General features: G+C 54.7%; 5 protein-coding genes across 5 annotated transcripts; 1 reads left to right on the forward strand and 4 right to left on the reverse strand.

Annotated features, from left to right (window-relative positions):
* Window positions 1-174: 174 nt before the first annotated feature.
* On the reverse strand, window positions 175-1,711 carry B0H65DRAFT_267437 (uncharacterized protein). The gene is made up of 2 exons (XM_062822702.1): window positions 1,051-1,711; window positions 175-807 (listed from the first exon to the last, which is right to left on the reverse strand). The coding sequence occupies exons 1-2, from the start codon at window positions 1,605-1,607 to the stop codon at window positions 339-341; spliced, it is 1,026 nt and encodes a 341-aa protein (XP_062679624.1). The 5' UTR covers window positions 1,608-1,711; the 3' UTR covers window positions 175-338.
* Window positions 1,712-3,831: 2,120 nt separating this feature from the next.
* B0H65DRAFT_267482 (Alpha/Beta hydrolase protein) lies at window positions 3,832-6,344 on the forward strand. The gene is made up of 2 exons (XM_062822703.1): window positions 3,832-4,087; window positions 4,142-6,344. The coding sequence occupies exons 1-2, from the start codon at window positions 3,943-3,945 to the stop codon at window positions 6,142-6,144; spliced, it is 2,148 nt and encodes a 715-aa protein (XP_062679625.1). The 5' UTR covers window positions 3,832-3,942; the 3' UTR covers window positions 6,145-6,344.
* Window positions 6,345-6,986: 642 nt separating this feature from the next.
* Window positions 6,987-8,740, reverse strand: B0H65DRAFT_578520 (NUDIX hydrolase domain-like protein; the record flags this gene model as incomplete). Its single annotated transcript, XM_062830731.1, has 2 exons — window positions 6,987-8,055; window positions 8,137-8,740. 2 exons carry the CDS (start codon window positions 8,738-8,740, stop codon window positions 7,382-7,384), a joined length of 1,278 nt encoding a protein of 425 aa, XP_062679626.1. The 3' UTR covers window positions 6,987-7,381.
* Window positions 8,741-9,404: 664 nt separating this feature from the next.
* B0H65DRAFT_473194 (ribosomal protein large subunit protein 1) lies at window positions 9,405-10,185 on the reverse strand. The gene is made up of 2 exons (XM_062827186.1): window positions 9,933-10,185; window positions 9,405-9,866 (listed from the first exon to the last, which is right to left on the reverse strand). The coding sequence occupies exons 1-2, from the start codon at window positions 10,135-10,137 to the stop codon at window positions 9,604-9,606; spliced, it is 468 nt and encodes a 155-aa protein (XP_062679627.1). The 5' UTR covers window positions 10,138-10,185; the 3' UTR covers window positions 9,405-9,603.
* Window positions 10,186-10,659: 474 nt separating this feature from the next.
* On the reverse strand, window positions 10,660-13,358 carry B0H65DRAFT_473196 (YAP-binding/ALF4/Glomulin). The gene is made up of 2 exons (XM_062827187.1): window positions 12,192-13,358; window positions 10,660-12,124 (listed from the first exon to the last, which is right to left on the reverse strand). The coding sequence occupies exons 1-2, from the start codon at window positions 13,044-13,046 to the stop codon at window positions 10,988-10,990; spliced, it is 1,992 nt and encodes a 663-aa protein (XP_062679628.1). The 5' UTR covers window positions 13,047-13,358; the 3' UTR covers window positions 10,660-10,987.
* Between the last annotated feature and the right edge of the window lie 74 nt (window positions 13,359-13,432).

Raw genomic sequence — 13,432 nt, forward strand, 5'->3', positions numbered from 1 at the left:
TACGATCTGAGCCAGTCTGAGGATGTTCCTTTTCAAACCAAGAGGAAAACTTGTTTTCAACGACGAAGATGAAGTGAAATCTGAGCATTTAGTAAAGATAAACAAAGAAGGGTATTTAGCTGGTATATCCAGTCGTTCTCATTCATAGTCCTTCAGTCCCACCCACGATGTGCTATCCTTTCCTTCACCACGAAAGTCTTTCCCAAGTGCAAATGCCCCTTTGCCAATCCAAAGGAACCCCCAGTGGGCATATTTCCAACCCAAACTCCTGAATACCAGCCCATTGCATCCATCCCACACCATCCCAAAATCTAGTACCGTATCTACAACCCTCATCATCATCCCGTCTCCGTATCCCCACTCAACCCCCCCTCACTCCCATCATGCAAAACCGCATCCTCCCTAACCGCCATATACCACCCGGGCGTCCAGCCCGGTTTTCCCAATCGACTCTTCAACCAACAAATCTGCTTCCCATCATAATACCCCCAACCGGCGCCCACACAATTATCCACCTCGGCGCACCGATCAATGCACGTCTCGATCGAATCGGCCTCCCGGTTCGTGATGTCGTCGGCCCCCGCTAGCGCGTTGTAGTCCCGGCCGCAGAGCAACAAATAACCCTTCCCACGGCTGGAGGAGGATAGGATGGTATCGTTGGAGGGCGTGTAGAGGGTCAAGTTGTTGGAGGGACAGATGATGGATGTTGAGGGGGTGATGGTGGCGTAGGCGGTGGGTGGGGGGAGGTTGGCTGTGTGTGTCCAGGAGGGGTGGGCGGTGGTTGATGTTGGGGTTGCGGTTGAGGAGCTGGGGAGATGATGTTAGCTGGGACTGATGAATGTGAATTTCGGTGTTGGGGAACGTGTGAAATGGCTGAACGGGATAGGCCGGGATCGGGACTCCACCACGCCGGCTCCGACCCGGGCCGGAAGGCCAAGGCCGGAGAGGTGGAGTAAGTCACCCCGGACTCCAGGAGTCATCCCGGCCGTCCAACTTTTATGAACTTCCCCTCAACCGCATCAAGCCCAAAAGAGAGAAAGAACAACTCACCTATTCCCAGACTTCTTCCCACCGCCCTTCCCAGCACTAACACCCACACCCACCCCCACCGCGACTCCAACCACGATCAGGAAAATCCCAATCGCCAACAACGACCAAGCCACCTGTCTCTTAGTCCCCAGGCCAAAACAGTACCGCTTATTTTTGCCGTTGTCATCCCCGTCACCATTACCAGCTTCCTTATCACCTATCCCCCCGCCGGCTGCGGTTGATCCGGCAATCGTACTCGTTCCGGGTACCGACCCAATGTTCCCATGTTGTGAATACCCGTACGGCTGTGGGAGGACGTACGCTGGGTATGGGGAGGTGCTCGAGATAGTGGACGTTGGGCCATAGGAGGATAGCTTATCGTCTTGGACTTGGTGAGGGCTGACTTCGAGGGTGGAATGGGGAGCGGGTTCTAGGCCTGGTTGGCCTTCTGGATGGTGTAGTTGTTGTAATGAAGGTTGATGTTGAGGAGAGGGAGCTCGTTCGATGCCTTGGTGAGTATGTTCCCAGGCTGCTAGCTCGGGGGCGTTGGTGGCCGCCCGGGTGGATTTGTCTTCCATGTTGTTTTAGAGGAGGGGTTGACAATGTTGTTGTTCGTGACACAGACTCAGAGTGATCGTCAACTAGGCAAAGGTAATGTCGCTGTTGTCGCCAAGCCAAAACTAGAACTGGATGCTATCGGCTTTGCTTCATCCTTCAAAACGAAAGCCTGTTTGAGATTGTTCGGAGACAGAAGATGGATGGATGGGAAAGGGGAAGAAAGATATCCTCAGGGCTCAAGGTAGTGAGTGCGAAGGACAGGCGGAAAGTCCGAGGATCTACTACTCGCCATGGTTGTACTCGGCTGCGATTCAAGCCCAGCCGAGTACAACCATTGAGATTGTAGGCAGGCAGTACGGTAGATACAGAGCGACATATCGTGTGGCTGGGTGAGCGCTTGAGCTACTGCACCCAATTTCCATTTGGAGGAGCGGCTGAATCTGTTTAAGACAAAATGTGGTAGTGGTGACTGACCAGGGCCTATCATAACAAGCTTTTTGGTCGATCCCGCTATTCAATCCTCCTTGCAGGGCTCACTGAGGCCCAGGTGGTGTTTTGGTTACAGTGGTTGTGGTTCAGGAGTCAGCTTACACGACAACAAGTGTCTCTCCGGTTGATGATCCTTCCGGTAATGGGCCATGGTGCTGACATATGATCCACCTGTTGATAATCGAAAAGGAATCCCCGACTCGACGATGGTTTTCTTTCCTTGATCATTGGGTTTGGCATCAACAATGCCAAAACTCGCCTGGACAGCCAAAAATGACCACAACGGTCCACTATACGATCGATCCTACAACAGGCACACTTCCCTGCCTCAAAATACTACCTTAACCAGTAGGGTGTTAGCGGACCACTAAAGCTGTAACAAGCGCTGAACGGTTACCAATGATACGAGTGCTTTGCCGCGCCAACGCTTCTTCGTCCAGGGCAACCGATCCAGCGAGCGCATCAATGGAAACCTCGATCGACTTGAAATGACAAAGTTCCCTCGATTATGCTCTGGCGAAGACGATGAGGTAGAGATGATGACTTGGCGAAAAGGGGTTCTGAATAATCATCTCGCTAATCTGGTATTATCCTCCTCCAAAGTGCGGCTGACTAGACTTGTGTGCACCGTCAACCATGTTGTGCACCGCAAGACGGGTGTTGCTCGGTGGCATACAAGGTATGTACACCATTGAGGGCAGAAGAGGAAGAATCCTTCGATCTTGCTTCTCTGGGCCTTCGAGGTGCGTTTTGCAGTGCGGCACAGCAGGCTTTTTCTTTCGTCATGTTCCAGGTGATATAACCGGTGTTGAATATCGTTGATATGAGGAATTTGACCCCTTTCCTAGCACAGTCAATCGCCTCAGACAAATATCGCCAACTCCCTCACTGAAGTTGACAATGACTTTCAACACTTCGAACCGCCTTTTCCCAGTGGCTTTACCCCTCTCGGATCTAGCGATGCATGTCGCTATAACTACCCTTTTAAGTCGAGGGAGCGCCACCAATAACCTCGAGGTTTTGGATGATTGGTGGTATGAGTGATGCCTTATCTCCGATGACCTTGAGAGACTGCTTGCCGATGGCAATGCAATGCTCTCAACATCCATACTCGGCAGGCAGTCATAGGTCGTTTGCTGGTATCGTGAATCGAGGGAAGACGCCAACCGAACATTCAGTACCGGGACCGACACGGCTTCCACCTTGGACCCCGGAAGGTCCTTTCTGCGCACAGCCCTCCGGCCAGCTCGGGACGGCGCCGCTGTTTTCTCTCCCATCGCGTGTTGTTCTCAATGGCCTCGGTTGGGAAAAGCGGGTACGTTTCCCCAACTTACTCCTCCTCGCCTTGCCTTCCCCAAATCGTGCTGCGGAGGAAGGAGGAGGAGGAGAACAGGGAGAAATATTTAGGCTAAAAACATCGAGATTTGACCCCAATGTTACTTCGTCCTTCCGTCATTGAGTTGACTCGGTGGTTGTAAGTGAGGAGAAGTTCCAGAATCTTGACTGACCAGCTTTACCTGGATTGGCTCTCTCGGTCCCCTCCCGGCAGTACGGCCCACGATAGCTTCACCGGGTGACCGGCTACGACTGTGGTCGGTTGGCTAACCCCAGGTTATTTCCCCAGATTTCAACCACACTAACTAGCTGGTAGTCCAGGCCTGGAACGAACGTTTTGGTAACGATGATGTCGATCGTATCCGGGAAGATGGTGATCCGGGTAGCTGGGACGGTTGTATTTAAGAAAGCTTGTTCCCGTTAGCACAACCACGAGGTTACTCTTTTCCACTCACCTTCTTCTCTTCTCTCATCTGTGCTGTACGCGTCTGTTTGGCGTGATAGGTAATCACAGAGAGCGAGCAGGCCAAGATGGTGACCACTTCTTCCCTCCGGGGAGCCATCCTCTCAGCCCTCCTCTCCTCGGTCTCTCTCACCGCAGCGGCTAGCAACAGCTCACCCTCTCCCAACACCCTCGACTCCGATCTCACTATCATTGTCAACAACGATCTCCAAGGTATTCTCACTTTTCCTCTTGGACCCAGCCAGACTTGACGCTGACGAAGTACAGGCCCGTCCAGCCCCTCCGCCAACGCCTCCGTCCTCCTCCTCTCCAACTCGCTTCCCTTCTCCCAAGCTTCCCAATCCTGCTCTTCCTTGGGCGAATCGCTTTACTCTCCCGAGCTCGTTTCCACGGCAGCAATCAAGTCCAACCTCGATTACCTCCTTTACCGCTCCGGAAAGTGCCCATCGCTCGGAACAACCTTTTGGATCGCCCCTTCGTCAGAAAACCCGTCCGTGCCGAGGGTGATTGACGTTTCCCCGTCTGGCCGGATTTCTATCTCCAATGTGAGAAGTGGCAAAGGGAAGACAGCGGAGTATCCGGTCCTGTGCACGCAAACTGCGCCGTTTTCCAACAACCAGGCACAAGACAAGAGTGAAAAGTGGCAAGTTGGTGTACAGGGAGTGAATGGGAATGAGAAGGTGACTGGTTTCCGGGATCGGCTTTCTTTCCGGTTTCTGGGGTTGCGGTACGCTCCCAAGCCGGAGAGATTCACTTACTCTACCCTGTACCGTGGAGATGGAGGAAAGGGGAAGCAAAAGGAGGTGAGCGGGTTGGAGTACGGTAGCCAATGCGTGCAGGGCGGTGGAGGAGCTGGACAAAGTGAGGACTGTCTGTTTCTGAATGTTTGGACTCCTTACCTCCCCGCCGCTGCGGATGGTGGAAACAAAGGAAAGGGTAAGGGTGGTGACAAGAAGAAGAAGGATTTGAGGCCGGTAGCTGTTTGGATCCATGGTGGTGCCTTCACTAGTGGAACTTCTTCCGATTCCACCTTTGACGGCGGCAACATGGCTTCGCGGGGAGACGTAGTGGTTGTTGCTATCAACTACCGCCTCTCCACGCTTGGCTTCCTTGCACTCGCGGATGGAAAGACCAACGGCAACTACGGCCTTGCTGACCAGGTCACCGCTCTGCAATGGGTGCGCGAAAACATCGCCAAGTTCGGCGGTGACCCCGATCAAGTGACCATCTTCGGCCAATCTGCCGGCGCTGGCTCCGTTCGCGCGCTGCTGGCCAGCCCCAAGGCCAAGGGCTTGTTTAAGGGTGCCATCCCGTTGAGCAACCTCGGCGGTATCAACTACGGCACCACCTACAGCCGGTACTACACCATTGCCGAGGAGATGGCCGTAGCCGGCAACGCCATCCTCGCTGCCACCAACTGCACCGACGTGGCCTGCCTGCGTCAACTCCCCGCTGAGAAGCTTACCAGCGGCACCGCAGCCCGCTACCTCGTCGTCGACGGCACCTACCTCGTCTCCCCCGAGCTCGACCTCTCCCGCAGCACCGGCCCCAGCGGCATCGACCTAATGATGGGCATCATCCACGACGACGGCGCGCCCTTCATCAGCTACCCATCCACCGCCAACCAAACCGCCTACCTGCTCTCCCAAGGCTTCTCGCCCTCCCTCGCCTCACCATCCCTCTTCCCCCTCCCGCCAACCCCCAACGCCACCCTCGCCCTCTTCAATTCCTCCTCCCGCCTCGCAACCGACGGCATCTTCCGCTGCATCGACCAAGCCACCGTGCAAGCCGGGCTGGCCAACAACCGCTTCTCGCGCGTTTTTTATTACGAGTTCGACCGGACCTACCAGACCGGCGGCTGGCCCAACCTGGACGTGTGCGAGCCTCCCAAGACGGCGTCGCACCCGTTTGGGGACCCGAGCAAGCCGTATCTGCGGTGCCACTCGGGCGAGCTGTACTATGTCTTTGGCAACTTGGCCAGACAGGGGCTACCCGTGCGGGACGAGAAGGATCTGCCGTTTGAGCAGTTCGTGCTGGATAGCTTTGCGAGCTTCATCCGGACGGGAGATCCGAATCCTGACGAGGGGTTCTTGAGGGCGAGGGGCTTTGAGAGTACGAGGAGGGAGGTGCAGAGGGGTGAGTGGGTGGCTAGTAGCAGGAGAGCGGGAGTCATGTTGAAGGTGTTGGATTGGCCTAGTCGGTTGGAGAGTGGATGGAGGGAGGTGCAGCAGTGTAAGGGGATTGGGTTGGGGGTGGATTATTACTTGTGAGAGGAGCACGATGGTGAGGTAGGTGGTGAGGATGCCGAAGTATGTAGGCCAAGTGATGAGTCCAAATAAGGCAGTCAACCATGCGCCTGAAAGTAAATATGAAGCACAATCTTGATCTTCGAAGAACCTCTCATTCTCAATGAGCGGCCACTCCATGGAGTGTTCATTCAAGGCCAAGGGCATGATGTTGCCAATGTGATGAACCGTGATGACCTCTATCGCGCTGCGTCCCACCATCGCTATCTTATCGCGCCCTCCCAATCCAACACCCCACCAAGAATTTCACCGCGCCAGCTGCCACCACCTGTCTCCACCCCAAACACCACAACTCCGCCAAGCCCTAGCCCCACCAGCCCCAAACATTTCCCACCCATATAAAAAAGCCTTCTGCTCCCCTCCTTTCCGATTCCTTTTCTCTTTTTTTTCTTCAGTGGCAAGGACGCTCTCTCTACACCGCCATGTGTTGGGGAGTGGCCTTGTTTACTAACTACATTAAAAATGGCGGCTCCGCATAGCGGCTTGCTGAGGGTTACTCTTGTACCATACTCCCGATGGGTCTTCCTCCGTTCCCGGCCTCCTAAAGTAATGCTTCTCCATCTCTTCCCTTTACACTAGTCGCGGACGTCGAACATTCTAGGTCCGTGATCGTGGGGTGGTTTCGACATTTCTTTTTTTGAAACAATTTTTTTTTTTTTCGCTGTGTTCGCTCCTTGAGGGGGGCGACGTGGGGAAGAAGTGTGAAGTTCTTGTCATGGATGAATGTGTGGCAGTTTGATCTTGAATGGATGAGCTTTGGAGACGGATCGCTTCCTGTCACTTTGATGTGTGTTTGTGTGCGCTGTGTGCAAAATGCGTTTCGAAACTCGAGAGAGAATTAAGCACTCGCGCTTTTGCGGTTATCACCAGTTGTGTGTCTGTTCAGATGTTGTTGCTCCGTGAGAAGGACTGCATGTCGGTTTGGGAAAGACGCGAACCGCCAACGTTACAATGTCGATTCGAGTTGAAGGTCGTCCATCTGTCTCGTTCTCACCCAACGTAGACTGTGAGAACCGACATGATGAGAAAGTGCAATGCGTTTAAGATATGCCAGTGCCATTATACACAGCCACCTAGCCAACGAGAACTGGTGCAGGCGACTCTTAACTGTTCCCAAGGAATTCATAAAGTCTATTCTATGTATGCAAAACCCATCTAAGAGAACTCGCTCTCGACACCCAACAAAACCCATCTCACCACTTCAAATCTTCGGCATAGTCCACCACCCCTCCACCACCGCATTGATCAACCGATTCGCAATAGCCGTCTGCGGCGGCAATCTCAACGCGCCCTCCACGTATCCCTCCGGCGCCGGGTCTCCCAGAGCACTCGCCCCCGTAAGCAGCGCCTCCTTGGCCTCCTCCAGCGGGAACCACTTCGCATCCTCCAGCTCCGCATCGTGACCCAAGAAGATCTTCTCTCCATCACCGGGCAATGCCTGGCCAATGGCTCCAATCATCAAACTAGCCGGGAACGGCCACGGCTGCGAGCTGTGCAGCACCACTCGTCCAACGGTAACACCGCTCTCCTCCCAGACCTCACGGCGGACCGCCTCCTCGATCGACTCTCCCTGCTCCTGGAACCCGGCGAGGGTGCTGTACCAGTACTGAGGCCAGCGCCGGTTGCGGCCGAGCAGGACCTTGGTGCCGTCGGCGCTGACGATGGCCATGATCACGGTCGGGTCGGTTCGCGGGAAGGACAGGTTCGAGAGGGTGCCCCGAGTGGCGCAGGGAGCGCGGTCCTTGCTCTTGTCCGTCGGGGGACACACGCGCTTGGTGCCGGAGTGCACGGAGACGGTGCGCTGGCCGCATTGGGCGCAGAAAGGGTTGCGGGCGTTCCAGTCGATTAGGGAGCGGGCTTGGGCGTACATGGCAGCTGTTCGTTCCTCTCATCAGTATTCACCCCCCCTTCAAAAAGTCCTGGTAGGTAGGATCATAAAGCCGTAAGTAAACTCACCATGCCCAGCCTCCAACGCCATCCCCCTAGGACTAGCGCTCAAAAACGCATGTCCCTTCTCCTCCTCCATCTTCCTAATCAACTCCTCCGCCTTTGCCTTCTTTCCCTCCGGCCCGGCATCCCCTTCACGCGGCGTAACATCAACAGCAAAATACGGCTGTCCCCTAAACTGCTTCCACTCAAACACATCCTTCTCTTCACCAGGGGCAGCATCCAAAAGATCCACGCCCAAAAACACCACCACCCTCTCCCCTGCAGCCCTCTCACTATCAAACCCACCCACAACCTCCTCCTCACTCTTAAACACCTCCTCCGCCCCACCCAACAACCCCCTCACATCTTCCGGTCCCGCAAACCCCAACCGCGACCCATCCTCCTTGCTCTCCACCATGGGCCCGAGGCTGTTCAGCAACACAAACTTGGCACTGTGATGGGAAAATGCGGCCCTCAGAAAAAGGTGGTCGGATCGCAACCAGGAGAGCCGGTTGAGAGGGGAGCCGGAGAAGTAGTTGGCTGTTTCGGGACCGAATTTGCGGGCGAGAGCTGAGGTGGTGCCCCCGGAGGAGGAGAGGTAGGGGAGGATTGGGAGGGCTGGTGAGGGCATGGCGGCTGGTTGTTCAGTAGGTGGTTTGGTGGGTGCGTGGTGTTGTATTATGGTGGTGGTGGTTGGGTGGTGATGAGGTTGAGAGTGGGATACCGCCAGATGAGTTGACTGTACGTAGGTAGAGGTATGTATGCGGTGCAGGTGTCGGACTCTGCAGAACGAGATGAGATGAACAGGTGGTGATTTTACGACGATTCTGGGCCCCATGAGATGTTCTGAGCGGGTGTTTGTTCAAGCGGAAAAGAATTCTACTACGACATAAAAAGCAAAGGGGATTCGATTCGCCATCAACGACCGAGGTCGCGATTGACTAAGCCGATGCCGGATTTCCAATCCCTCGGGCAGGGCGGGGCGGGGGCACAGCGGGGCAAAACTCGCGCCAAACTCGCGCCAGCACAGCGATCGGGAACCGGAGATGTGGACGTGGTGCTGTTGATGAGTAATTTGATCTTTGTCGCCGCGATGTAACAACATGCGATCCTTGATAACGATATCCCCTCCAGGAGATGTACGGGATGTCCCCAGATCAGTTCCCCGGATATCGCGGGTTCCGTTGTCCGTTGAAACCGAATGTTGTCGGAAGTGCGCCGGACATGCCTGTCCAAAGCATAATCATACAAATCACCGGGCAATTCACATAGCACAGAAGCAAAAGAACCAAATATGGACCGCAATTCCTTTAGATTTTAACCCTTCAGAACTACGGAGCTCCTCATGTAGACCGTCCAACAGCGACACCCATTATCTCTCGCAGCTGCCCAATTACAGAAACCAGTATGACCTAATCAAAGGCTGACTAGTAACTGTACCCCAACAAACGAGAGGCAAGAAGCAATCGCTGCCTTAGCAGACGATGACCACATTTAGTAGAGGCGCTTGGGGGGAGACATGGTAGCCTTGATGGTAAGGCTACCAACGTTCTGCCAGCCCTTCTTGAGGAGGGAGACGAGGTAGTTGATGGCCAACATGATGTTACCAACGAGCTGCTCCTGGGTCATGCCAACGTTGCCGACGGCGACACCCATGCAGAGAACCTTCTTGAGCTGGAACTTGATGGTGGACTTGACCTCGTTGAGCTTGCCGGTAAGGTCGTCGGAGTGAGAGACGGGGGTGGGGAACTTGCCAGCTGTAGTAGTGCCAACGTTAGCATTTTGTTTCTCTCGTCAATCGGGAACTCGAGAAAAACACATACCCTTGGAAAGACCGGGACCGAGCAGACGGGGGATCTGCTTGATGAGGGCCTCGGAGGCGACGAAGGCATCGTACTTGCGAGCAAGCTTCTTGATGAGCTTCTTGTTCTTGTTGAGCTTCTTGAGATCGTCGACGGACATGGCGTCAACACCGCCGTGCTTGGCACGATCGATATCGTGCTGGTCACCGAGAATGCAGATGCTCATGTTGGGGCGGGGGATGCTGGGCAGGCGGATGGTGCCAGAGAAACGCTTGTCACGCTGGGGATCATAGTTCTTGAGGCCGATCTGGAGCTCGACGGTCTCGAGGAAGTTGCGCTTCTTGGTCTCGTTAGAGTACTCAAGAAGGTCAGTAACGTGCTGACGCACAGCGGCTGTCGAGGGTCAATATAATCAGCGATTTATTTCATTTTGGTGTCGTCGTCATCGCGAAATCGCGAAATGACGATTCCTATCAATTGCGAAAACGTACCGACGGAAATCTTGGACATCTTGGCCGTCTTCCTGTAGAATTTCTTCTATAGGTATGCTATGTTGCGTCTGTCGACTTGAACGAAGGGATCAGGAAAGGATTTTGTTGCAGTGGATGGTGGATTTTTGTGTCTTGTGCGGAGTCAGTTGCCGGAGAACTGCGCTAAACCTAATTTGGTTCACCGGCTGGCCGGCAGATAGGTGGTCTGTGCATTTTGCCGTCGTCAATGCCGTCACCCCATTCGCGCCCCCGGCCCCTGAATTCACTTGTCATATCACCACCAAGTCGCACGGCGTAAAGGTTCACCAAGGCAAAGATGGGTAGCAGGCCATACGATAACTCCATTGCTTGGTCCCTTCCGACCATTCGGGGTGTAACAGCCAGCTACACAAGCACATACTCATTAACAGTATAAGCAGACAATTACTTCGCTTGACTTTCGTAGAACCAACAAACTCCACCCTTGATACATCATGTCCTCCCATCCATACCCGTTGAAGCGTCCATATAAATCCGTCCCTCCTCTTGCTGGAGCCATGCTTTTCCGGTAGGGTGTGTTCCATCAAATTCACCCTTATACATCATCTACTTCTCGACAGCAAAGCCCTCCGCCGCCTCCAACCGACTTAGCCGCTCTCCCAATACATCCAAGTCGAACTGCAACGACCCCAACTCTCGGCCCTCAACCTCGCCGCTGTCTACGGCCTTCTTCACCTTCGCGACCGCATCCTTAAGCGGGGCAAACCAGCGCTCCTTGACCGTCGCATCCAAGTTCGGAGGCAACACCCTCCTCCACTTGTCTGCCGAACTCCACAAGAATAAGGCAAAGTTCACAGCCTGGAGAAAGAAGGGGGCATTGGTGCCCAAGTTTTGCACCAGCTCCTGGAGATCCAGTTCCTTGAGGGAGTCCATGTTGGGGAATACCACGTACTGAACCGTCTCGAGTGCCTGAGGACCAGCGAAGACGTTCATGTTTGTTCCAGCTCTCGATCTCGTGCCAGGTGTCGCAGCGCCCGGCTGCAGGGTTGGTGATGGGAGGGGAGCTTGGTTGTTCGGAGCCGCCAGGTTTTGAGGTGCTGCTTGCGCATTGGGGGCGGCAGCAATAAGTTCCTCGCGGAGCCATGTGATTGCGCACGCCTTGAGTGATGCGTAGTCGCAGTTTTCGAGAAGATCGTACAGAATCTTGAGACGGTCGTCGTCGGCTGGATCAGCGTGCAATACCAGCCCGGCAAGACAGCTCGCGGCATTGCGCACGTGTAGTTGTGGGTGGAAGACGGCAATGAGCGTTACGCAAAGGATGTAGCTCATGTAGTCCGAGGTAGGCCCATCGGGCGACGTCGTTTGGTTGACGAGCGATGCCTTGGGAATTTCTGAAATAAGACCCTTGTCGTGAAGCCAAAGGCCGATGGTAACCAGGGCTTGTACCGTGCCTGGTGCTTTTAGAATCTGATCCTCGGCATCGTCTTGAAGGAACTTCTCGAGCATGGCGAGGTGATTGGGGAAGATGTGCATATCGGGGACCGGGTGGTCGGAGTCGAACACTGTTGTCGAGAACACCCAATATGCCAATAGGATAACGCACCCGCCCGTCAACAATCCAATGTCTTCCGGCTTGGATATGTCTTCTGATTTGGATAGGGGATCGGTATGGAGTGGGCCCTCGCTGACCTGGCTGAGGAAGGTCTTGTCGCAAGAGGACAAACCAAGGTCGGCGATCAATGCCTGTGGTATCCTTAGGTTAGCACACTCGACGATATTTCATTCACGGGGGACAGAGAGTCAAACATACCACCAACTGTCCAACGGCGCCATCTTTCTCCGACAACTCCTTCTCTTCACGAAATCTCGCCATGAGGGTCTTGCGCCCAGGGACAATCTTCTCCGGGTTGTAAAACTCCAACAGCCTTGGTGCCCACGCCACGTCGTTCTTGTTAACGAAAGACTCGAGAATGCATGTCGCAAAGCTCAAGAGCAACCTTTCCTGTATCGCCGTCTCTGTGGGATCCTCGGTTACCTTGTCTGCCTCGGGATCGGGGGCATTCTTAGTGGCATCCCCATGCTGATCTGGATTCGCGACATTGACGCTCGACTTGCGGGTGGGGAGAGGTGGCCTCTTGTTGCCAGCCAAGCTGCGCACGAGATTGATGACGGCCGCGGTCATCTCATGGTTGGGCCGGTAGGTGCTGTAGATGGTCTGTAGGGATGTTGCGAGGAATCGGCTCGGGTATTTTGTCTTGATGCGCTTGTGCAGGATGGATAGCATGTTGACGAGGGTGATGAACTTTTGCTTAAACGGCACCGACTTTTCGCCGTTTGTCTCGCCCGCCTCGCTTTCATCGTCGCTCTGATAGCCGTCATCCTGGCTGAGGAGTTCGAGTGTCTCGAGGACCTTGAGAATAACTTCACGGGGGTTGCCCAGTCGCGCAATCGTCTCCAAGCACTCGTCGGAGCCGGGGAGATTGACTAGGTTATAAACCAGATCCCAGCCGATTTCCTGGGTGAGCTCTGCATCCTGGAGCACCTCATTAAGGGTCGGCAGGACGGCCGGGGAGATGTTCGTCTCGACAATGGTGAGGTATGTGAAGCGGTCAGTGGCAGGGGGCTTGGCCTCTTTGATGGCCGCGATGGCCTTTTCGGAATCCATTGTTGCTGCCTAAGGGGTATTATCGCGGTTGTGGGATGCCGTTGTGGTGATAGTGTGGAAGCGGTATTCGTACAGTCGGTGGTGTCGTGTAGCAAACGAGTGATGGACACGGCGCGCGAAGGGAATGTTGGGATTGTATCTGAATGACGGGAGCTCCTGATCCAAGTTGTTGCGTTGCAATCGTCGGTGGTGGTTGCGAGGCTGTGCACACAGACAGGGAGAGCTGAAAGTCTAGTGGTTCCTTGTTTGGGAATGGAGGATTGACATCAAGGTGCAGCACCACAAGCGAACAAGCTCAATGTTACCCCGCACTCCACCCTGTCGCCAAGCTGGGGTCCGCGACCAGTAGCTCTGGGCGCCTGTTTTAGGCTATGCAGACTATGTCG

The sequence above is a fragment of the Neurospora tetraspora genome (assembly GCF_033439725.1).
Source record: "Neurospora tetraspora strain CBS 560.94 chromosome Unknown B0H65scaffold_6, whole genome shotgun sequence".
Taxonomy (NCBI): domain Eukaryota; kingdom Fungi; phylum Ascomycota; class Sordariomycetes; order Sordariales; family Sordariaceae; genus Neurospora; species Neurospora tetraspora.